At 38.3% G+C, this 25,443-nt stretch overlaps 1 protein-coding gene across 3 annotated transcripts; it reads left to right on the top strand.

The window, feature by feature from the left end:
- Nucleotides 1-438: 438 nt before the first annotated feature.
- Nucleotides 439-25,348, top strand: LOC127443012 (rho GTPase-activating protein 30-like). 3 transcript variants are annotated; one of them, XM_051701478.1, is made up of 15 exons: nt 446-503; nt 1,483-1,541; nt 3,180-3,494; nt 5,867-5,969; nt 6,339-6,483; nt 9,408-9,490; nt 9,794-9,901; nt 9,996-10,114; nt 10,704-10,869; nt 12,691-12,788; nt 12,962-13,033; nt 13,407-14,084; nt 15,604-15,764; nt 18,939-19,576; nt 22,542-25,348. In XM_051701478.1, the coding sequence occupies exons 3-15, from the start codon at nt 3,407-3,409 to the stop codon at nt 24,016-24,018; spliced, it is 3,936 nt and encodes a 1,311-aa protein (XP_051557438.1). In that variant the 5' UTR covers nt 446-503; nt 1,483-1,541; nt 3,180-3,406; the 3' UTR covers nt 24,019-25,348. The 3 variants fall into 3 exon arrangements, with proteins under 3 accessions (XP_051557439.1, XP_051557438.1, XP_051557440.1); XM_051701479.1 differs by lacking the exon at nt 1,483-1,541 and having other exon boundaries at nt 439-503; XM_051701480.1 differs by lacking the exons at nt 446-503; nt 1,483-1,541 and adding an exon at nt 3,070-3,091.
- The last annotated feature ends 95 nt before the right edge of the window (nt 25,349-25,443 follow it).

Below are 25,443 nucleotides of genomic sequence, written 5' to 3'. Positions count from 1 at the left end.
TGAATGTACTTAAATTTTGTAATCCCCGTTGCCTACATTTTTAGTTACACTTAAAATCTTAGGTATATGGATTTTTAAGAAAAGTATGTTCTAGCAATATAGATATTGTACCCACAACTTGACATTGCAAGTACTGTTTAATTAAGACAACTTGATTTTTCCAGTAATGTCAACATTAAGGTTTACAGTGTGATTACTGTAAAATATCAATACCTTTGTATTGCTTTGTTTCTTTGTGTCAGATTGTCCCCATTTGTCTTTCACTTTATTAAAGACAAAATAAAAGCTAAAATATAGTTTTATATGGCCCGATGTTTCTCATACTAATCAGTTGCACAGATGCATAAACAACGAGACAATGCCGAGATGAAGGCGTCAATTAGCAAAGAAGAATCAAGACTGAAAGAAACTAAAAGACTCAGGAAGTCAGTGAGGGAAGTTCTGTGGTTCCTTGCGTCACAGACATTTTACACAGAAGCTTGTGCCGGTGAAGAGAGAGAAAGGTAAGTACTCAACATTTTTACTTTATTATTCTCTGCGTTTCTCAGTCCATTATTTGAGTTTGGCTTTAAAGAGACTATGGGAAGGCCACTGGATAGCATCCACAGCTCGTGCCCTATATAGTGAGGAATGGCCTGAGTTTATTTGATGATGTGAGCGTAAAACAGTCATGGCCTTCAGATCTGATCACTCATTTCCGCAAGAGTGCTGGAGAGAGGATGAGGAAGAAATGTGGTGAAATGTTAAATGTTGTCAAACGTTAAAACCATGCAAAAACTTCAAGAGGGGTTTGAGAGATTCAAATTGTCTGCAGAATTTGGATTATGATCTGTTGTGTTACTTATAGTCAGATATCAAGAGTGAGATATCAAGAAAGGTTTGAGGGTGTGGCCTTGAATTGGTGCAAAACTCACAAACCTAGAGGAGGAAATCATGTCAGGGTGGCACGTGACTAACTCAAGCGCTGGCATTGATATTTCGTGTTGTGAAGGGTCTGCATAGCTTTAATGAAGAATATTATACAGAATATAACACACTGAATACACATGTAGTGGAAGATCTGCAGAATTTGTGTTTCAACTTTGATGCAGATGAAAATGGTGAATGTACTCATCGATATTTAAGATTATATTGGTTGAGGTCATTTTTATTTTTGATTCGGTTTGAAAATTCGGTTTTTATTTAGAAACTGGTGTACTATCTGTTTAGATTTGCATTTCTCTTTTGCATATACTGTAGCTATTGTTTGCATTTCCTGTGTTTGTGAACCTTGAGGAGAATCGAATTGCTCAAGTTGCTTTTTTATTTTGGAGATCTCCATTACATTTCATTTAATTGTCAACTTTGGACATTTCTCCCAAAATTAGGTAATTATAAACGGACACAAATGAGTCAGTGGTTGACATCCATTAAGAGTATATAGCATAGCTCTGATTATTTAATTGATGAGTTCATATTGAGGTCTCTGTCTTTTGATTGCAGACTTTGGCACAGTTTGAGACATTGATGAGATCTCTTCTGAAGCTATAGAGGAGACACATGTGAGTTTAATGGAGTCTTTTTATCTGGAGAAACATCTGGATACGTCAGCAAACTCTTCATTTGCTCTCCATCTGTTCTCATCACTGTCTAGGAGAAACAATTAAGATATTTAAATGATCTCATTTGTGTTTTTTCTTCCCTATCTTAAAATCTTGGAAATAAGAGGTTTGTAGCACAATGTCATGGGAGAACATTTAAGTTCCACAAAAAACGTTGCATTCTAAAGTTCTTTAGAAAACATCTGCTATAACCCTTTAAGCTCTGAAGGTGTTGTTAAAGATTTCCTGTTTTAGTGGCATATCCCAAATTAAAGACTTATAACTCGACAAAAACTCAAGGAGGGTCAAGTGTTTGGTATCACTGTAAAGAAAACTTTTAAATTTTTTGAAGATATAGATTATGATACATTCTGAAACCCTCAGCTTAAGAAACTCTCAGCATAAGTTTGGCAAAAATGTACTTTTTTACGTATTTATTTTATTTGGCATTATATATCTCTGGGTGTTAATAAGGTGGCTCCGAAAAGCTTTTGTTTTGTTCCCAATCATGTCAACTGTATCTGAGAAAAATGTTGTGTTGATACGACAAAACAATCAAAAGTTATATAGCATTAAAAAAATAAAATAATAATTATCATAGTGTCCAAAAATTTCTCCATGTGTCCAAAAGTCTCTCCAAACAAATAAAACATAATAATTGTACATAAGAACTAATTACACATGCAAACACAACAGTGACTAAAGGTTTGCATAGCATGCAGACATGATTTTAGTAATGAGATTTCACAGAATGAGTTTCATTCTGTGTCATTTGAGTCATCATTGAGTCTGTGTCATGTATTTGGCGCCATCTCCTGGTGGTCATATGCAACATTGTGCTTCATGTGGATTATCTAATGATCTATGCATCTGATTATCTTGTGTGTGGACTCATTTGAAAGATAATCACATCCTCTAAATAGTGGTATGTGATATTTCATGTTCTGTCATTTGTCTTAGATTTATAAGCAAAAATGTGATATACAAGCAACACCAATGTAATTGTCAAAGACATATACTTAGCTATTACTCACTATATTTTTGTCTGTGAGTAAAACAAATAGGCTGGTTGTATTCTACTCTTTGAGAGCTTTCCAACAACATATGACACATGGTACAGTGTAATATTTTTTTTATAAATTATCAAAACGGAACACTTCTGATTTGTCTGCAAATTTCAAAGCACTTGTTCAGTTTTGGTCATAATGTCTACATGCATTGGAAAGTAGAGCTTCTAAACTTTCAAACAATACCTATTTTGTGTTGGTCAAGACTGTAGTTATTCTTTTTTTGACAATTATATTTCAGGCCCATCCGAGCTTAAAGGGTTAAAGCAGTCAAAAAACAAAATATATTAATTTGAAGATCCAGTAATGAAACATCATGTGTATTAATCTCCAAAGAACCATACACTGTAACCTGCTCAAAAACCCTATACAACAAAAAATAGTTCTTGGTAAGAAGATGGTTGAGCCTGTGGTCCTTCAAAAACCGTAGAGGAACCATTCTTCGTAAGAGTGAAAGTTGTATTTACATTATACCACCATGTTCTTTGTACAATAAGGTTTATAAATACTTTTATTTCTTCTTCTTTTGCAGATATATTTAATTTCTCTGCTATTCTGGACAATATTCATTCGTCAAATCACAATGTAGTCCATCACTGATATCTCTGTACAAGTTTGGTTCTTGGAACAACACTGTATGTACTGGATTGCCATCATGTGTGGTTTAAGTTTAGTACTTCACACATGATTGTTCATTAAAGCAGCTGGCACAGAAATCCACAGGACTGAATGCTAGAGAGGTGGTAACAGGAAAGCGATATGAGGAGAGGACGCAGAAAAGGAGGAAGTCGGGAGAAGGTGTTCGGTTGCGACCTGCTTGAACATCTGACCTCCACCGCGCAAGAGAGTGAGTGTTCCCATCAAAGAGTTTTAAAGTGACAGATCATTCCCCCCCCCCCCCCCAAAAAAAAAGAACATTGTGTCATTTACAATAATTTACTCACCCTCATGTCGTTACAAACCTGTATGAATTCCTTTAAATTTTCTGTGGATCACAAAATATGTTCACATTGATCTTTGCACACTGTGTTGGATGTAATTTAATTTACAAAAGTAATTAGTTACTGTAATCTAGTTACTATTTTACTCAAAATATAATGTAACACACATTACATTTTAAAGTCTTGTAATCAAATTACATTTACTGACTTTCTATGAAAGTAATTAGTTTTAAGTACATTACCTGGTAACACATTTCTAAAATATTGCTTAAGTTGAATATATTTAAAATATAAATGAATTCTCTTGTGTTTCTGTGACAGTTAAAAGGTGTGCGACAATGGAGGAGAAAGATCGACATTTCTTTTTAAGTAGTTGAGCCGGAAAACAAACAGCTGTCAAAAGTGTTTAGAAAGTAACTTAAAACTAAAGTAATTAGGAATGTGATTACTTTTTCGTTGAAGAAATCGATAAAATAGTCATATATATTTTATTTAAGCAATGTAGCACTGAATTATGCCATGCTTTTAAAAGTGTACTAGCATTTCAATGCTTATTTAACGAACTACTTCATCATGTACCAAACCACATGAAAGCCTTTCACAGGGGAGCTTAATACATGCTATGTAGTCTATTAAACAAGAACTGACACAAGAGATAATTCAACAAACATGAGCAGGTAATTTAGAGTAGAAAATGTAACAACAAAATAAAAATAAATTACAAAAAACTAGTAAATCAACTTGCAAACAGTGAAACCATGCAAGCTCATTAATTATTCAAGCCTGGTGCATGCTGCGAACACCAGGTTTGAAAAGTTAAGTAATAACTGCGATATAAGCCCTTGTGTCCATTTCGTTTGTAAGTCACACTTGTGATGTTTGTGGGTCAAAAATGACCGAACATACATGTGTAATATTTTCCTTTTTTTTTTTTTTAAGATATGTAATAACATTCATTTTACTAAAGTAAAAACACTAAAGTTTTGCGTTTGTCATGCATTGGGGTCTCCAGTGACATCTGCTGGAATGATAAAAAAAATGAATGAAATAACAAGTATGGCCAGTAGATGGCTCCAGTGCTCCATGCATTTGCTGATCTCTATAAGCTCTTGTTTTATCACAACTTAATTTCTAGATATTATCACAAGTTATGCAGTGGCTATATTTTTAGACATTATTAAAAAACTATTATTTGTCAAATTGTAGCATTTTTTCTAAACCACTTGTGTCAGATTTTGCAATGATGCTCCACTATGCGGTCAAACCTGACCATGCTGTTACAGTCAAATCTGATTGTGCTACAAATTAATTAATGAGTTATTATTTTATTACCTGTCATTTATTTCAAACATCACACATCAAAATTCTTGCATAAAATTTGTCACACAGGGGTCAGACTCAGAAATCGACCTGTGTGGTATGTTTGTTATATATAGACAGGTTTGTCTACACTTGTGAGACAAGTTCTTACTTTACTGTTCTTATCAGTAAAAAAACCAAAAAAGCTCTTAAATGGGTCAGATGATGATTATCTTCAAATCTAGTGATGTGCACATGTTTTTGTGATGGTTAGGTTTAGGGGTAGAGTTTGGAAATAGAAAATATAATTAGCCTGATATGAAATCAATGGAAGTCAATGAGAGATCACTAATATAATCAAACAAACCTGTGTGTGTGTGTGTGTGTGTGTGTGTGTGTGTGTGTGTTCTGCGTGTGTTTTCTGCATTGTGTCTGATTTATTGATTTTTATTTGACAAAAACAAAAATCTCTGTATTTTAGTATTTCCCATTAATTTCCTATAGCCGGGTCAAAAATGACCAGGAACATCACAAGTGTCGCTTTTTTTAATGACCCCTTACAATTATCGAATCAAGTCCAGATTTTTGTATATGTGTGTGTGTGTTTAGATGGCTAGTGGAGGAAAAGTCGGCAAGTCTTGTACCACTCAGATAAAGGATACCATTTTTTATTTAAGAAAAAAAAAAAGCAAAACAGATCCAAAAAGACCCGAATAGCGCACAAGGGTTAGCTTCACCACAAAATAATTTTTTTCAGTGTAGTGGATTACTTTTTTGAGTAACTTACCCAACACTGAATGCAGATTCTGTTACAAATATCTCCTTATGTGTTGCCTTGATGAAAGAAACTCATACAGGTTTGGGGTTTAATGTTTGGGTGAATTATTCCTTTAAGATAGTATTTGCTCAATGGTAATCTTGCTATTGAATTTGTAAAGAATCTGCCGCATAAAACTCTTTTTCTTGCTCTCATGAGCAGTTCCTCTAGTATTACGCAGCTGTAGTGAATTTATTGAGGAACATGGAATCGTTGATGGGATTTACAGACTGTCGGGAGTTTCGTCCAATACACAGAAATTAAGGTATTTGCAAGATAACGTATCAAAGCAAGGTTCATTTATTGTAAGGATAGACATCACAAACACACTTTATAGTTTAAAAACAAGTTTGTTAGGTTTGAAAGGAAAACGCAATAGATTTAGTGTTGAAAATGAAGACACTTTTTGATTTGGCATGTTGCTAGTGAATAGTGTGAACTTGAGGAAAACTGACTAAAATAAATCACCACAACACCAATTGATTAAAAGTCACTGAGTAAAAATCCTTCAGAAAACACTTGTTTTATATTGTGTTGTTATCTAATGCAATGACATTCAGACATATTTAAGTGTACTTTAAGAGGACGCTGTATGTGTATAATATAATAATGAACATTATTAATGTCTCTGCAGATCTGAGTTTGATTCTGAAGGAACTCCTGACCTCTGTAAGGATGTTTATCTGCAGGATATTCACTGTGTCAGTTCTCTGTGTAAAGCATACTTCAGAGAACTGCCCAACCCTCTACTCACATATGAACTCTACGATCGCTTTGCTGTGAGTTTTCGCCCTGATCCTCACACAATGCTATCTTATGACATCTAAACAACACTTTTACTATAGCGCATGACTCATTTTAATGTTTAACTACATTTATAAGCTTGTTCGAGTGTGATCAAATTGTGCGGTAGCTCAACTGTTAGAGCCTTGCACTTGTGATGTAAAGGAGCGTGAAACGAGTCCTGATGAGCATGCGAGTCCATAAATGATCCCAAAGTGTCATAGAAGCAGCACAAAATTACGTGATTGTGTTTTTCATCTCACATTTGCTTTTTCTGACACTAAAGGTTAGGTTTAGGTTTAAGGTTTAGGGTAGGGAGGTCGGTTTTGTTCATTTAAAACTCGATAGATCTGTTTGGGAGAACATTTAACTCATCCTGCTGCCAAACATATGTTCTGTAAGGACACGCCGTTTGTCCACACCAATGAAGAGACCATGCCTCTGGTTGAATGCGCTTTGACACCAATAGGGCAATTCGTGCCCTGTGATTCGTAAACGAGGGCAATCGCATCAACGTTCCAGTAAGAGAGAGCCTTTGTTTGGAGATGGACATTCCTTTTGTGCATCCTCCATAACAATAAAGTGCTGATCCGACAGCCTGAACTGACATGTGCCCTCACCAGGCATAACATATGCATAGATTGCTCTTCATCTGAATTAAATGGTAGGGGAAAGAAGGCTTGCAAATGAACTACCTGAGCCCTGAAGGGTGTTTATAAAACCTTAGGCACATAGCCATTTCTTTAATGGTGGCTGTTGACAGATCTGGACCAAACTCCAGGCATGAGCTGTCAGTTGACAGTGCCTGCATGTCACCCACCCGTTTAAATGAGGCCAAAGCCAATAGGGGTGCAGTCTTTAAGGAAAGCGCATGCAGCTCAACAGATTCCAACGGCTCGAACAGGGAGTGCCTTCAGCACTAGATTTAAGCCTGATTCAGGTGCCGAAAGTTGGGCGTCTATCCCACACCGTGCCCCAACCTGTGTTTGATGCATCTGTGGTCACCACTTTTTTTCTGAAAATTTGACCCAGCATAACACCCTGTTGGAAGAAGGCCAGAGCTGTCCATGGTGCTAGAACAGCCAGACAGTGTGCTGGAGTGCTGAACCAGCTTGGCCCGCTACTGTATAAGCTCTTCCAGCCAGTGTGGATGTCAGTCGACATGGCTTGGAGGGGTGGGCAGGGCGAGATTTCCATTCCATGGCAGTATTATGGTAGAGGTGAGCTGCGACCGCCTGTTCCAGCGGGGGATGCTTTGAGTAGCCTTTTTCCTTGGCATGGTCCACTTTTGTGATGGAGGCAGCACCTCCAACCTGAATGCACGAAGAGTAAGGCACACGGCAGGTCTTTGTGAGCTCCACGTGACGGTGGCCAGTTTGTAAAAACATTCATCCAGACGAGACTTTTCTGGCTATTATGGAGGGGACCACTCAAGGCTGAGCTCTTCAACCGCTCTCGCAAGGATACAAAGAAGCTCCTTGTCCGTGACATGCGCATGTTCTTCACCCTCACTGGGGAGAAGGGGCGGCAACATCCTCCGTGAACCACTCGCCTGTAGCTGCGAGTGACACAGCATCATCCCCATCTTCAGAGCCGCCAAACGTAATGAGGCCATGTGCTCCAATAGAGGGCCGGAGCTCATCATGCGCATATCGCATAGGCGAGGACATTAGATCGGAAGTTTGGGGGCTCACAGGGCTTACGCTGGCACGAGAACCTCCTCTAATTCTTCCAGCTCAACCTCACTGCCCCGCCGTGCCTCCTCGTGTGGTCCCTCAGGACTTAACACAGAAGAGGCGGATGGGAGGGCACGAGAGGCTGGATCTTCCCTCAGAACAAGGTCGATCTTAGATTGCAATGTCCGGAGATTCATGCCCTCGCAGTGAGAGCAGTCTGTCTCCATTAGAGCTGCTTGTGCGTGGGTGCAACCCAGGCAGTGAACAGAGCTCTCGTGTTCAACCGGTTGCACATGTGCCATTCGCATAGGGAACACTTGCGGACGACATCTTTAAAAAGACACGTATCACGCAAGCGGCTCTTTAGTTAATATTGTATTTACAGTATACATATATATATATATATATATATATATATATATATAATGATGCAGTAACTTCTGCCGGAGCGCTGTAGGAAGCAGGTAGGTGTTTCGCTGAAGTGCCGCATTGATCAACATCGAGCGTCTGAAGCGAAGAACCTGTTCACCGAGAGCATCTTTGACGGCAATGTGGAGAACTCTTCACTAGAACCTTCACCTGTTTGCATCTTGCTGAGAAGTTCTGTCTGCTGTAAGTGTATATCGACGGTGAAGCAGTCTTGAAGGAAGAAAATTCGGAAGAAATGGTGACCGAGCGCCCGCTTATATAGGCCTAATGCACGCCGAAAAGGGCGGGGCTCAGACACCATTGCCAGTCAGAGGATTGGCGTGATTGTACAAGGTTTCAACAAGGTTGTGTGGGACACTCCCAATAGTGCTTACAGCAATGTAGAGTGAGCTGAATTGATAGGGAACATGTTTTTTCTATAGTAATATTGTAGAAACTATGAGAAGTAAGTACCCATGTATTTTTTGGGTGGAAACCATGGTTTTACTATTGATTAACCATGGTTAATCTAGTGGTTACTATAGTTTTACTTCAAAAACCATATAACCGTATAAACCGTATAACTCAGAGTTCCTGGTCTGAAAATGTTATCGGTGCTCACTTAATTTTAAGCTATTTTCTGTGCATAGGGTGCAACTGCCCTGCACAGGTGGCAATCAGCATTAATTTTCTGGGTGTATTTGTGGCCTGATTTGCATCATTTTTCTAATGGTGCTAAAACAATGCAAACAGTGTTAGTGGGCACAAGTATTTCTTAGTGAATTCCCCCTCAGAGAAACTTACATTCAGATATTGTTCCTCTCTTTTCTCTGCAGGATGCCGTGGCTATTCAACTGGAAGATGAGAGACTGGTGAAGATTAAAGAGGTGTTGAAGGATCTACCTGTCCCTCATTACAGGTAAACACATCAACACATGCTCAATACAGGTGATATGAAGCTCTTCCATGGTGCTTTAATCCAAAATGTTATTCTTCTATTGAAATACCAAAGGGGAATTTTTGAAGAATGTTCATGCAGCTCTTTTCTATACAACAACAGCTTATAGTGACATCTGTTTGTGTCACATTCGTATATGGAATATTTAATGATACTTTTATGGTGTTTTTTGTCCTATTTTAACATCTTGACAATTGTGGTCACTTTGAACTGTTGTGGTATGGAATGGACAATGTTCATTTTTGCATGAACTATTCCTTATAGGACTCTGGAATATTTGATGCGACATCTGGTCAAGATGTCCACATTTGCATCTCAGACCAACATGCATGCCAGAAACCTTGCCATCGTTTGGGCCCCAAACCTCCTCAGGTGTGTGTACTGTATGAATCCTTTTTGTTGTTTGGATGTTCTTCAATCATCCCTTTTACCAGTTATTATGAAATCGGCTTGTCATATTTTGCAGATCGAAGGACATCGAGTCGACCGGTTTTAACGGCACAGCAGCATTCATGGAGGTGCGAGTTCAGTCCATCGTGGTGGAGTTTATTCTCACTCATGTGACCGAGCTCTTCCCTGGATCAGGTATTTGATCTTTCCTTGCCTTTCATTCTCAACATTAACTTGTCAATTTATCTTAGTTACGTGACTTTTTTTACTTTTTTACTTTACACTATCGTAAGTGCCTCACTGTAACCCAGATTTTTGCTTTTTTTAAAGCAAAGGAGGAACAAGTCGAAATAAATTTTTGTGGTAATCAACATTATGCCACAAATGCTGTCGATTGAGCTTAACTTGGATTGAACCCGGAATATTCCTTTAAACATTCTCTTAATAAGTTCCTTTGACAACATTGTAGCATACTACTGTTTGAAACATTTACCACTGCATACAGTTTTTTTTTTCTCACATACTAAGGCAGAATATAGTGAACTATAATATCCATTTTCATTTTAAAAAACGCAAGGATTTCACAACATTTATTGTATGCCTCTCATCCAAACTGGAACGTCGTTTTCCTCCACCGAAAACTGAGACTTATGAAAATGCTTTCAATTATCGTATACTTTGGAAAACAATGAGGTTAGGAAACTGAAAACTGGGTTTCAGACTTAAATGGATTAGTGTGGACATGGTCTTAATGTGTAACACGTCTCCTTCACCGTCAACACAGGTTTGGCTGTGGAGCGCAGGAAGTCCCTCCCCTCACCCTCAGTGCTGTCCAATCAGGATGACCATTTCTTCAAGTCTTTGCCTTTGCATTGTTCAGGAAACCTCAGTCCTGGTGATGGGCCACCACCCATGCGACCATACCATGCAATCATCGACGGCACTGACAAGTGAGACTGACAGTTCATTGGCTGTGTCTCGATTCATACATTATCCATACTATATAGTATTGTATAATACGGATAATACAGTGTAGTCTAGTATGCAAGATTAGGGCATCCCAAATCATAGTACATTGCAAATAGTATGCCAAAGGTGCCAGGATAGTATACTTTCTCCGATGGATTTTTGAAGTGTGCATCAATGCATTCTTTTGGGGCTCATACCCACAACACCTTTCAGAACTGAAAAAGTTCAGTAAACAGTTCTCTTGCGAATATTTCAGGTGAATAACATTTTTGAGTTATGAAATTGCAAATTGTATTCAGCAAATACTTGCCATATTGTCTACTTAAAAGTATTTTTTCTCATCATCAGTGAAGTACATACTTTAACCATCCTATTCTGTTAAAGAAGGGCCGCTTACTTTACTGTTGGCTGTCATTTACAATACAGAAACAATACAGGCGTAATTTTTTTTTTTAAAGAAATGATACAATTTCTTCCCTGAAGTAAAAACAATAAGCACTATCGATTTCACCATTCATTTGCATATGCAAAAAAGCTAATTTATGTAACTTCTCTACAATAAAAACGAACACTTCTATAAGCTGAAACATGAAATAAATACAAGAATATGTAATTTATTTTGGGGCAGGTCATTGCCATCTAGTGAATAAAGAAAAATAACATGACTTGAAAATCACGTTATGACAATAATAGCCAGTAGATGGCGGAAGTGTTCTATGCAGCCACTCACTGTGTAGTAATTCTAAATGGGATCACAAGTTATGCATATGGATATATATTTAGACATTATCAAACTATTATTTGACAAATGTTAGCATTTGTTATTTTTTACTGTTTTGAAGTGTCAGTTTTTGTATAATGTCACATTATGCTTACAGTCAAACCTGACCATGGTGTTACAAAGAGAGGACTTTGAATAATTGTTTTGTTACCAATCATTTATTTCAAAATTCAAAATTACATTAAAGTAAATTAATTATAATGTCAAGAAAATTAACAGTAATAAACAGAAATGTTTTTTTTATTTTGTTTTTTTTACGACCACTTAGACATACCGAATCAAGTCCAAATTCCAAAGGCAAAGGAAAGGAAAAATCACCAAGTCTTGAACTACTTGATAAAAGAAAACATTTTTATTACATCAGAAAAAGTGAGTTCGGTCAAAAATAACTGAACGGTATAGGAAGGTTAAGTGTATATCAGAAGTATGAGAATTGGGATGCAGCCTTATGCTTTGTTCGGATTAGCATACTACCATGCTACTCTTACCACCCCTGCAGTATACGGTAGAAATAGTAAGAGTAGTATGGAAGAGTGCTGAGTGACTCCAGTCAGGCTTCCTAAGCAACCAATTGGCCCGGTTGCTAGGGTGGGAGGAGTCACGTTGGGTTAACCTCCTCGTGGTCGCTATAATGTGGTTCTCGCTCTCGGTGGGTTGTGTGTGGATGCCGCGGAGAATAGCGTGACGCTTCCACACGCGCTAGGTCTACGTGGTAACACGCTCAACAAGCACGTGATAAGATGCGCGGATTGACTGTCTCAGACGCGGAGGCAACTGAGATTCATCCTCCACCACCCGGAATGAGGCTAGTCACTACACCACCACGAGAACTTAAAGTGCATTGGGAATTGGGCATTCCAAAATTGGGGAGAAAAGGGGAGAAAATTTAAAAAAAACAAAGAGTAGTATGGAAGTATGCATTTCAGAATTTAGCCCTAACCTTCCATAATTCCTCTCTAAAAAATGATTTCTTCTACTGATCATGTGGAATCTATAAAATGAATATCTGTATTCTGTTCAGGAGGAAGGGTTCCCTCAAAGGCAGAAAGTGGAGGTCTATCTTTAATTTGGGTGCGAGACTGCATGATCCACGCAAGAAAAACAAATATTGTCCTAAAGGTATGAGAATCTGAGATTTCCATGCCAAGTTTAAAAGAACATGAACTTCAAGTACTTGCCCTCTCACATCCAATGAAACATTTTAGTTCCTCCTTAGTTTCTTAGTTTGTCATTTGTCTTCTTCTCTAGATTAAAGTTTCAATTTTCACTCATTATATTTTCTAAATACACAGATAAAGAGGAGATGACTCTGCGGCCGGCGAAAAGTATGGACTCTCTGAGCACAGGGCCTTATGGGGTGGAAGGTATGAGAAATATTTCATCATTTGCTCATGAAAGAATAAAGAATTATTGAGGGGCTGATTAATTAATTTGGATAAATTTGAAGGATAATCAATGTTAGATTCATTCATTGACCACATTTTCTTTATTATGATCCTCTCATTAAACCTTGCTTTGCATGCTGCATATAGTGTACTGTTATTGCACTTGCATTGCTAAAAGTTATATAAGAACATTTCCTTAATAAATCCTGATTTGCTCGTCATTTTTAATGTATAATTAAATCCATAGAATTTAGGATCAAATCTGATTGCACTTGTATTTTATAAATGAGGCCCCAGGATCTTGCTTGTTTTCACTGCTGTAAAACAAAAAGATTGTATTCACATCTCTCAGATTCGAAGCATCCTCCTCTGGTCCTGTCCGTGGCCTCAGGCAGCTCAGAGGGCATGTCTTCTGTTGGTGGGGGCATGTCTAGTGGTTATGCGGTGACTTACCGGCGTACGGGAGGGGCACAGGTGAGCATGGTGAGTGGAGGGACTGCAGGTACTTACAATCGTCTGGATGCAGGGGGCGGAGCCACTGGAGCAGAAGGGTCATCGCATGGCGTGTCCAGGTCACCAGGCATGACGAACAAAGCGGACCGGCGCGCCGGTATCCACATATCAGGACCCTTCTCAGTGACTGTTCCCCTTCACATTACTTCGGGTTTGGCTTTGGGTGTTCTACAGGGGGGCTGGAATGAGAAGGAAGAAGACGGTGAGGAAGATCAACCAGAAACAGAAGACGGCAATGACACAGGGCAGAAAGAGGAAGAGAGGATGTCCACAGATGGGAATTCGCAAACAGAGAGAAAAAATAATGATGTTCTAGAAATCAACTTGGACAGTCAGGTGGATTGTGGGAAGGAAATAACAATGATTACAGGAAAGGAGAACGTTACGCCGGAGAAGCAAGACACAACCATAGGAGCAGAGAAGGAAGATCTGACCCTGAATCAAGAGCCTGTGAAGGCAAATGTAGAAGATACAGAGCCACAGGACAAAAAAGAAACCATTGAGGGGGTTTACATGGGTAAGATTATCTGAATGATGCTGAGAAATATTGTGATTACAACTATAGGAATATAGCACAACAGTAGAGTTCCAGAAGTAAAAATAGCATAAATTTTCTCTATAGAGTAATAGATTTTTAACTATAACATAGAAACATTTTAAGTCAGACCAACCATGAGCTCTGAGGTTGCTAAGTGAATATATACTTTGGTCAGTATGATTTCAACGTGTTTAATAGACAAATTCCTGGTGAAGAACTACACTACCCATAATCCTAAAGAGAAATGCACCAATCAGAGCAGTCGCTGTTACCATGGGAATGGAATTTGCAGCAAAAGAGCTCAGCAGCAACACATAAACCATGTGAATGACACTTTTTGAATTATACTCTGGTGCATTTTTCAGCTGAAATTTAAAAGCTCACCATTCACACATACTGTGGACTAATTGAAATAAATTGGTCTCATTTTTCATAGAACCCCCCCCCCCCCAAATAAAAACAAAAAAAGACTCCAATTATTCATAAATTATATCGTATGTTTAAAATCTTATGATAAACAACGTTTTGTTTTGTTTTTGTCCTAACTTTGTAAATGCAATTCTGTTCTGTTTTGTCCTCATTTTGAAAAGTCTTATTTCATTCCACTAGATGGCAGGAAGCACTAGAAAATGATTTTTTTCATTCCATCACAATATACAGATCTGAAATGTAGGTGGTGCTGTAACACATTTTAGCCCTCAGATGTGCTCGTCCATAGACATTCAGTCTAATTTTCAGTTCAAGCACCACCCTCATTATTTCATTGAATATCTCGGCCTCTGAGTGGACTAGAAGCTCAGTCTAGGTGTCATTAGAAAGCTGAGATCAACCCCCCCATTTGCGATAATATATAACATTTTATCATCAATAGTCGAAAACATTTTTCTGATGATTTTATTAGCATGCTTGTCCTGCTGGACTGCATATTTTGTTCTGGACATCTAAGATATAACATTAGATTATTCACACAAGCAATCTCACAGACAAGAAAACAATGGCTCATTTTTTAGAGATCTTCCTAAGGTAAAAGCAGATATAAAGTTTTTAGCTATTTAGGGCTTACAGCAGCAGTTATTGGTACATAAAAGAGACGTTTGTATTTGATGACTTACAGAAATCATATTTCACTTTGTGATTCTTTTGAAAATCTTTTGAACTGTGGTATTAAGGCAATAAAATTAACTATACAGTCACATTCCTGAGAATGAGAGCTTTCATTTGATATATGACTTGTCCATTTATGTGCCATAAGAAAGACTTTTCATATAAATATTTCTACCCCATTACCTCTAGGGGGCGCTAATTTTCAACGCGAATGTTTCGAGGCCTAATTTTGTAATTTTATGTAACATAAATGTAGAAGTGGTGTTATTTCTGAAAAGTTCAGATTCTAACCTTTCAAATGTTACCTCATATGCTGACTTTTGGGTTTTAAACACTGTTGCACTCTATAGTATGAAAAAGAGCGTGAATTCAAATCTGAATGTGTTTCACACAGACATGAGAGGACACCTGAATCAAGAATCATCAGCAGCTCAGTGGGGGACTGACTGTAAACTGTCCCCCGTGTATGTGGAGTTTTCTGAACAGGATTTTCCACTGGATGTCCAGGAAGCTTTCGGGTTCCTCGATTTGATGGACAGCAGTGCATCAAACCAGGTGTGTTTATACCTGTGTGTGAATGAGTTGAAGAAATACTGTTTAAATAGGAATAATCCAAAAGGAACAATATAAGTGTCTGATTTGAAACATTATACATAGGAAACAACTCTCACTCATGTGGCAAACATACAGTATGTCGCTCTGAAAGACTACAATAGATGCCTGTTGTTACCAACACAGTCTGATGTTAGCATGTTGCTAAGCTAATAACTTGATACTATAATAAGCCAAACTTAATAAACAAAAAATGTATATCACACACATATATTGGATTAAATAATGTATAGAAAGAACTACTTCCTATAACCTTTTCAATGCTGTAAGCGACTTATTTTTGGAATACAACATGTAAATGTTACTGAAATATGTTTACTAAGGTGGTGTAATTCAGTGGCTAAAGGCTTTTTCATACCAAACACAAATTTTCACCTTTTTAGGTCTGGCAGAAGTTATCTAAAAAAAATAATATAAAAAAAATTATTGCAGTTCGAAATGCATTCTTGGATTGGCTCATCTGCAAAGGGTACTGTACATACAATCTGCCTTAGAATTTGGTCAAAACTAGATATTTTTTAAGGAGGGCTGTAAATCGATTAAAATTTTTATCAAATTAATTACATGATGTGCTGATTAATTAATTGAATTAATCGCAATTAGTCGCATATATCAATATTTGCTGAGAAAGGCCCCCAAATAAAAATAATTAAATAAATAGAAAAAAAAAACATTTATTATATTTAAATCATTCTAAATATAAAATTATATATATTTTTTAAATTATGAAATATAATTTTTTTAAATATAATATATAAAAAAATATAATTAAAATAGATTGCATTATTGTGGCAGACGAGTAAAGCATTGATTAGGCAATACAAAAGGTGGCTTTAGAATGCATTTAATTGTTTATTTGTATATCACTGAACATAAGGCATCACTGGCCTACAGTCCACGGCAATCCATTTTACAATTCAACCCGTCAATCTGTCCAAGGTGGATTTAGCCTATCATAAGGGCTTTTCTAAGGACGTGACGGACACTTTTGGAGCGTCTCACTTTGGTTGCACAAGAGGCGCTACAACAACAATTACTTTTATTCACTTTCACAAAATTACAAGTAAAACAGCAGATTATAAGATCATAAACACTTACCTTTTTCCCTGTTCCACACACAATACTTTATCCTTTCAGGCACGTTTCCGAAGTCCCTGAAAACTGCAGTTGTCAAGCACCTTTTAAAAAAGAGCAATCTGGATAACTCTATATTAAACAATAACAGACCAATCTCAAATCTTCCTTTCATAGGCAAGATCATTTAAAAGGGTGTTTTCAATCAGCTGAACAAACTCTTAAACTCAAATGGCTACTTTGACAATTTCCAGTCTGGTTCCAAACGCATCACAGTACAGGGATGGTGCTTATAAAGATACTTAATGGTATTCGGCTAAATACTGATTCAGGCAAAATATCAGTGCTGGTATTAGTAGATCTCAGTGCTGCTTTTGACCACAACATTCTCCTAGACAGACTGGAAAACTGGGTAGGGCTCTCTGGGACGGTCCTCAACTGGTTCAGGTCATATCTAGTAGGGAGGGGTTACTATGTGAACATAGGTATCTATGAATCTGAGTGGACATCCATGACGTGTGGAGTCCCACAAGGCTTATTTCTTGCACCGCTCCTGTTCAACCTGTATATGCTCCCACTAGGCCAAATTATGAAAAAGAATCATATTGCATACCATAGCTATGCAGACGACACCCAGATTTATCTAGCCCTTTCGCCAAATGACTACAGCCCCATAGACTCTCTGTGCCAATGCATTGAAGAAATTAACAGTTGGATGTGTCAAAACTTCCTTCAGTTAAACAACGACAAGACAGAGGTCAATGTATTTAGCAACAAAGGCAAAATTCCCAAGGTGAACACATACTGTGACTCCAAGGGTCTAAAGATCAAGAAAAATCAAGTCAGGAATCTTGGTGTCATTTTGGAGTCAGACCTTAGTTTCAGTAGTCACATCAAAGCAATAACTAAATCAGCCTACTATCATCAAAAAATATAGCCAGAATTAGATGTTTTGTATCCAGTCAAGACTTACAGAAACTTGGTCATGCATTCATCACCAGTAGGGTGGACTACTGCAATGGACTCCTCACCAACCTTCCCAAAAAGACCATTTGACACCTGCAGCTCATTAAAAATGCTGCTGCCAGGATTCTCACCTGAACCAAAAAATCAGAGCATATTACTCCAGTCCTAATGTCTTTACACTGGCTTCCAGTTACATTTAGAATTGATTTTAAAGTACTATTACTCTTTTATAAATCGCTCAATGGCCTAGGACCTAAATACATTGCAGATATGCTTGTTGAATATAAACCTAACAGACCTCTCACATCATTAGGATCAAGTCAGTTAGAAATACCAAGGGTTTACTCAAAACAAGTTGAGACAGTGTTTAGCTATTATTATTACTTTATTAGCAAACTTGTATAGATCGCAGAGTGATACAAGTTGGAAAGATAACTTACAATACCCAGATAACCGGTCTGATAAGTCTTAATTCCCAGATATGCGGTTGTTACTCAGAAATATCAGACCACTAGATGGCGCCATTGACCAATAAGAATCGAGTATTCCAGAGAGTCGTGTAATAAGACATCTAAACACTTTTACTTTAGCACATAACTACATTTTAACGTTTGCATTACATAACCAACTACATTTACAAGCTTGTTCGTGTGTGATCAAATTGCGTGGTAGCTCAACTGATAGAGCTATGCACTTGTGACATAAAGGATTGGGGTACGAGTCCTGAAGAGCATGTGAGTCGACTTGATTTAAATCTCGATAGAGAATTAACCTTAAAAATCTCATCTTTTTTGGGAGAAAATGTAACACTCTTTTAGTGCCACACAGTGGACATTTCACCTCAGAACTGCCGCGATACGTGTAATGAAACACGTAATATCATTTTGCATAAATGTCACCACAGATACGTCATTATCATGAGTTCAGGCTGTGTTTAGAACAGGTTTCGTGTTGAGTGTGCGCCTATAGTATCTAAATATGCTGTCAAGGTAGACAACTCAGTACACTTTGGAACAGAACCACTCTCTGTATCTGGCTACTCTCTCATTTCTTTTTTTTTTTTTTACTGTTTTCCAGATTGAGTTTTCCGTAGAGCCACCCTGTTTTGAAGAGGAAGATGAGGAAGTGGAGGATGAAAACAAGGACAATCAGGCTCTCTCCTGCGCAACACAAAACCACAGTATTGCCTCTGAAGTGCCTGTAGCTAAAAGCATCAGTCCGACAATCAAACACAGGCCTCTACCTGGCAAATCACACAGTTTACCTTATAAGTCCCGCCCCTTCATGCCCGCCCTGTCATTATCCTCAGATGACGAATACAGCCCTGGTGACGATGATGAAGATGATGATTCCGATAAAGGCTCTGAATATGAGGACATGTTTTGTCAAAGTCTCCCATCCAGTCGTGATTTTCACGGTCTATCCTGGTCAAGTCCACAAACATCTGCTTCAGTGAACAGTGTGGTAGATGTTCACTCCATCAACCAATCAGAATGCTTAGATGAGGAACACAGAATATATCTTCCAGAGTACATTAAAGATGTGCAATCCATTATCCAATCAGAAGACGTGATTCTTGCAGCTACCACAATAATAGATAACCGTGAAGAGCATCTCAGTTCAGACGATTTAAAGATGAACGATCATCATATGGATGAAAAGAAGAATGAAGAGAGAGAATCAGAGGACGTGGAGAATGATATAGACACTTTAACGTAAGTACCTGAGAGTTTTGCCGAAAATCATGTTTTTCTGTAGTAATATTGTAGTAAACATGACCGTAGTAACCATGGTTAATCTTGTTGTTAATACAAACACTAGGGATGCACCGATGTATCGGCTGCCGATATTAATCGGCCAATTATTATTAACCAAATTATAACCATCGGCATATCGGCAATAAGCATGAAAACACCGATATGAAAAACAGATGGTTGATTTATAATTAATTAGTAACACACTTTGTTAAAACTCTGTGAATTTAAATGCACAATCCATAAATAATAATAGCCACAAGATGTAGAAGGGTTGGCACTCCTAAGAATATGTAATATTAAATTTTTATTCTTTCTCGTTCTCATGTTAATGCGTAAAAAATTGGATGTGACCGTTGTGAAAGTGGCACTTACCTATAGGCTGATGAGGGAAACCATCCAAAACACTTTGAAACCAGCAGACTTTGACTTATTTAGTCTTTGTTCTATTTATTGTTAGAACAGTGACAAAGCTTTTGTACTTCTTTGTACATTTTTTAAGCATTTCTAAGTAAAACAGTGATCTGATGATAAAATAGGGTAAGTTGCAAAATATTGGTAATGTTATTGACCTATAGTTTTTTGTTAAAATTGGTATCGGTATCTGCCAAACATTTTCATATTGGTGCATCCCTAACAAATGCCATGGTTAAGTTATGGTTACTGTAGTAAATCCATAGTTAATTATCATAAGGGTTAACCATGGTTTTACTATATTAACCATAGTTGAACTATACTATTTGTAGTAAAACCATAGTAACCACAAAATTGTGATTTTTTTATTACTATAGTTTTGGATTTCCTGTATTATCACTATGGTTTCACTCCAAATATCATGGTTAAAATGTGGTTACTGTTGTAAAAACATGGTTAATTTATTGTGAGGGAATGCAAATCTATTTCCGGAAAACAAATCCCTCCCTTTACTCTAAAGGGCTCCGTAGTTAAGCACAATGTCCAAGCTGCTCTTTTCCATAAAATGAAAGTGGATGGGGACTGGGGCTGTCACGCTCTAAAAATTACAAAAAAGCACCACAAAACTATCATAAACATATTGAGTATGACTCATGCACTAAATTTCAAGTCTTCTGAAGCCATATGATACCTTCATGTGAGGAACAGGACCAAATTTAAGTCATAATTTGCAAAAATTCTTCCCAGAAAAGAGCAGTAAATTCTTAAAGGAATATTACAGATTCAATACAAATTGAGCTCAATCGACAGCATTTGTGGCATAATGTTGATTATCCCCAAAATTAATTTTGAATTATCCCTCCTTTTCTTTAAAAAAAAGGCACTGAGTGTCCGCGTACAGTACGTGTGATACAAATTTCATCAACAGTAGTTGTGTGAGCACTAAATGCGTGCATATAGATTTTTATAAAGGCCAAAGTATACTTCAGTGTCTGCGTTGTGGATCGTTCTGAGCACAGTATGTGTGATGCAAATTGCGTCATCAGCACAGCCATGCAGCTTGACCATGTGCCGCCTAGATTTTCTTGACCTTGGCTGTGCACGTCGCTGACGCATGCGCTTGCTACTTATTGTACTAAAAGAATTTGGGCGCTTACACACTAGGGAGAGCTTCAGTGGCGTGTTGGACACATGGGACTGCGAAAGGTCCATTTGGAAGGCGTGTACCACAGAGGGTAGAGGCGGTCACGTATAGAGATGACTATTTAAAATATATCCAGTAAACACTGAAACTCTTATCCAGGCTCTCTCTCCATAATTACTAGCTTTTTAGCCAACAGAGAAAGATAATAGAGGACAGGGAATGAATACACCACTTGACTGAGTTTGTCCGCCATGTTTTTCGAATTTCACAGCGCAGCTAGTCCCACCTCTCCAAGACTCTCATTGGTCAAAGGAGGCCTACACCAGAGTGCATTACAGCAAAAGTTGAAATGTTCTCAAATTTTGGTCGCATGACGGAGCTTCACTTGCGTTTTCAGTGTAACCCTTGCGTTTTCCTTGTCCGTCATTCTGATGCATTCGCAGCGTTCTCTGACGCAGCGTTAACTCTAGTGTGTAGGCACCCTATCGCAAAGACGTTGTAGTGGACATGCGTCAAACGCGTTCGTATTCGCTCACGGTCAGAAGAGTATTCTCGCAAAGGCAACGCGTTCAACCAGGTGCAAGCTGATCCAGAACGCGCAAAAATGAAGTACACATCTTTGAACGCACAGAATGCACATGCGCCTGGAGTTATTTGCACTAATTAGTTGGTCCACAAGGTGGCAACACTCACATTTGAGCTGTTGCTGTCACAGAAGAAATGCTAGAAGATGTAATCACCATCTAAACATCAGAAGATGTAGGTAAAAACAACAACAGTGGATGTGCAAGTAAAAAGCGCGTGTGTGAGGAGGTCTGGAGATACCTGCATTTGTATAACTCGAGTCTGAAGGAATATAAAGATGTTTTTATGTGTCTAAACTCCTGAAGAGAAAGTACGGTGTCTCATAGAAGTTGTAGCACGCATGCACCAAACGCCTGTGTATATGCACACAGTTATATGAAATATACTTTGACAGTCATGCATTCGACTGTACGCAGACGCTGAGCGTTCGCGTCAAAATGGAAGGATACCAAGGGCTTTAAACGACCATAAAAACAACGGTTTAAACTACTTGACAGCTCAAAAGTTTTAACATTAATGTAAGTGTTTTTATAGAAGTAGCTTCCCATTTCTGCCTTTTAAACTCTCCAAAAATTGACCCATTCACTTCCAAGTGTCTCACTGTAACACAGATTTGTGATTCTTTTAAAGAAAAGGAGGGATGAGTCGAAATTGTTTTCTGTGGTAATCAACATTTTGCCACAAATGATGTCGATTGAGCCCCTATTGAACACAGAATATTCCTTTAAATTTGTACTATCTTGTCCATTATTTGTATAATATTTTACTTTTATATTGCTACAGGGTAGAAGACAACCCAGAAAGTGAAGCCAGTGAAGAGGACACATATTTTGGACCAGACTTGATACCGTCTTTGCCAGAGCCCAACCAGACCAAGATCGCCTCGAACATCAGCGTCCATGATGAGCCCATCCAAGGACAGTTTACAGATGTAGCGGTTCAACAGGTGCCGGATGCCGACGTTTACCAAGACAACACAGTGAGTGATGTCATAATCGCAGATGACCTCACTGTCACGGACTCCGCCTCTTTGGCTCCTCAAGACGAAGTGAAGATGGATCACCCGCCGGAGGAACAAAAAACTTTTTCCGGTGACAGAGACGTGATTGAGGAGATGAGGACATCGGAAGATGGTGCAACAGAGGAGGAAGAGAAGAAAAGTGATGAAACTACAGAAGAAGGGGAAAAGATATTGGAGGCTGAAGAGTTAAAAACGACTGAACATGAAGAAAAATGGAGTGAAAATGAAGAGAACCCTGAGGAAAAAGCTGAAAATATGGAAGAGTTTATAAACATCAATGAAATAGTTCAGGAGTTGGAGGAAAATGGGTCTGTAGAAGGATGTAGTGATGAAAAAGTAGAACAAAAAGATTTAGAGGAAAACGATGGAGAAAAGATGAGCAATGACAAGAATGTTGGAGGTTCTGAGGAGAACGCCAACAATAAAACAGACAGTTGTTATGAGTTAAGTTCTACAGACATAGCTGAGGGAAATATATCTCATGAAGGAATAACAGAAGAGATATTTGAAGTAAGTTCATTTAGTAACGATCTTGAACAGTCTACATTCATCCATCAACCAGATGAGATTCCATGTGAAAAAATGGAGGACAGGGAGATGGAAGAGGAGGCAATGATCCCAGACGTCGAATTGCCACAAAGTGTTGAACACAATGATGCACCAGAGCTGGAGAGGGTGACAAACGATCCCAAACAGTCTCCAAGTAAATTGCCATATCAGGTGAAGGCCGTACCTGTTGTCCCACCCAAACCTCAAAACTCCAAACTCACCGCTTTCACTCTCAGACAAAAGCAAAGATATTCACAAGTAATGGACACAGATGGGCAACATGCCAAACTGGATGAGACAGACGAACAGCACATAGAAAACAAGAAACAGAGAGAGAATGAAAAGACAGAGGAAACCGATGAAACCACAGAGATCGTTAAAAAACAGCTGAAGGAAACCGATGTGGATGGGATGAGTCGGGAAGACGAGACAATGCAAGAAAGGGAGGATCCGAGAGAAAGACAGGGGACTTGGGATGGTGGGAAAGATGTCATCAGGGAAACGGAGAAAGAGGTGAAGAGGAACAGCACCATCAGTATGTGTTTCGATGAAGCTGTCGCTCGAGCCACAGTGAAGAGGAGCAGAGAGAGAGAAAACACAGACAGATTATCAGGAGTTCAGAGGGAACGAGAGAACAGAAGAGACAGATCCAAAACCCGAGAGAAAGAGGACGAGAGCAAAACTGACTAGGGGACCATGTATGATCAAATGTGTAAAATACTGTGTGCAAAGAACGGCAAACAACTTCTTCTTTCGGCTGCTCCCTTTAGAGGTCACCATAGCGGACCATCTGTGATCTGCATATTTGACTTGGCACAGGTTTTACGCCGGATGCCCTTCCTGACGCAACCCCGAGTGGCTGGGGGACTCTCACTCACACCTACGGGGCAATTTAGAGCCTCCAATTCACTTAACCTGCATGTTTGTGGACTTGTGGGAGAAACCGGAGCACCCGGAGTAAACCCAACGAGAACAAAAGGAGAACATGCAAACCCCACACAGAAAGGCCCAGTTGAGCCGGGACTCGAACCCGGGACCTTCTTGCTGTGAGGCGACAGTGCTAACCGCCCAAAAGAACGGCAAGCAACTAATGTACCTATTCTACTTTTCTTTCAATACCAATACCAATTTTATCATGCATCAAAATGTTTTTATTCAAATAAACGCAGCCCACCTTTCAGGCTTGTTCTATCGCAATTGTCACACAGTCATCCGAATTAAAGGTGCTATAAGCGATATATTTCAGTGAATATATCACTGAAATAAGTGTCATGAGGTATCTCACCGGTCTCTGTGACAGCTCTAGACTTTGTAAACAACATATAAAAATGTGTCCGCGGGCCGCGGCCTCTAACGCTTTCTGCCTGTCAATCATTTTGCGCGTTCTCATAGTGTTGTCGTTGCAGCGAATTATATATTTTGAGGCTTAATGCCATATTCTGATTTATAATTTGTAGTTGAGGGCGCTATTTCGCTGCTGTTGTATTTGACAACCGTGGGAACATGCTTTGTGTCGGTTTCAAACGATATTTTAGAGCTACTTAGTTTCAACGGTATCGGGTGCGTTGTTTTGGAAAGAGGGGTCGTGGGTAAATCAACAACTCAGTCTCGTGGAAGTGAATTGCTTACAGCACCTTTAACTATTCATTTTAAGTATTAGTATTAACTATTAAATCAAAGCTGTCCATTTTCAGCCAGCTTATCAATTAAGGTTGTAGCAGTTTAATGTTGTGATCATTGTAGTGTTTGTAATAAATGTTAAAGGGATAATACAAGTTCAGCTCAATCGACAGAATTAATTTTAGTGGTAATCAACATGATCCCACAAATGCTGTCGATTGAGCTTAACTTGTACTACTCCTTTAATACATTCAAAGGCACATAAAAAGAGCAACTCAGGGAACAAACACAGAATCTGTATCGAGAAAGGATGTGTTATACTGTATATTCAAATGTCATATTTTTTAGAAAGCCTCTGTTGTCGCAAACATTTCTATTCAATAAATTAGTGTTTTCTTTATGTGGTGTTTGCTGTTTTCATTTCTATTATTATATACAGTCATTTTATAAAGTGTTTACATTTATATTTAATGTAGGTGCACTTATGTGTTTATA

The sequence above is a fragment of the Myxocyprinus asiaticus genome, chromosome 6, assembly GCF_019703515.2.
Source record: "Myxocyprinus asiaticus isolate MX2 ecotype Aquarium Trade chromosome 6, UBuf_Myxa_2, whole genome shotgun sequence".
Taxonomy (NCBI): Eukaryota; Metazoa; Chordata; class Actinopteri; order Cypriniformes; family Catostomidae; genus Myxocyprinus; species Myxocyprinus asiaticus.
This window is presented reverse-complemented; position numbering and strand designations above follow the sequence as displayed.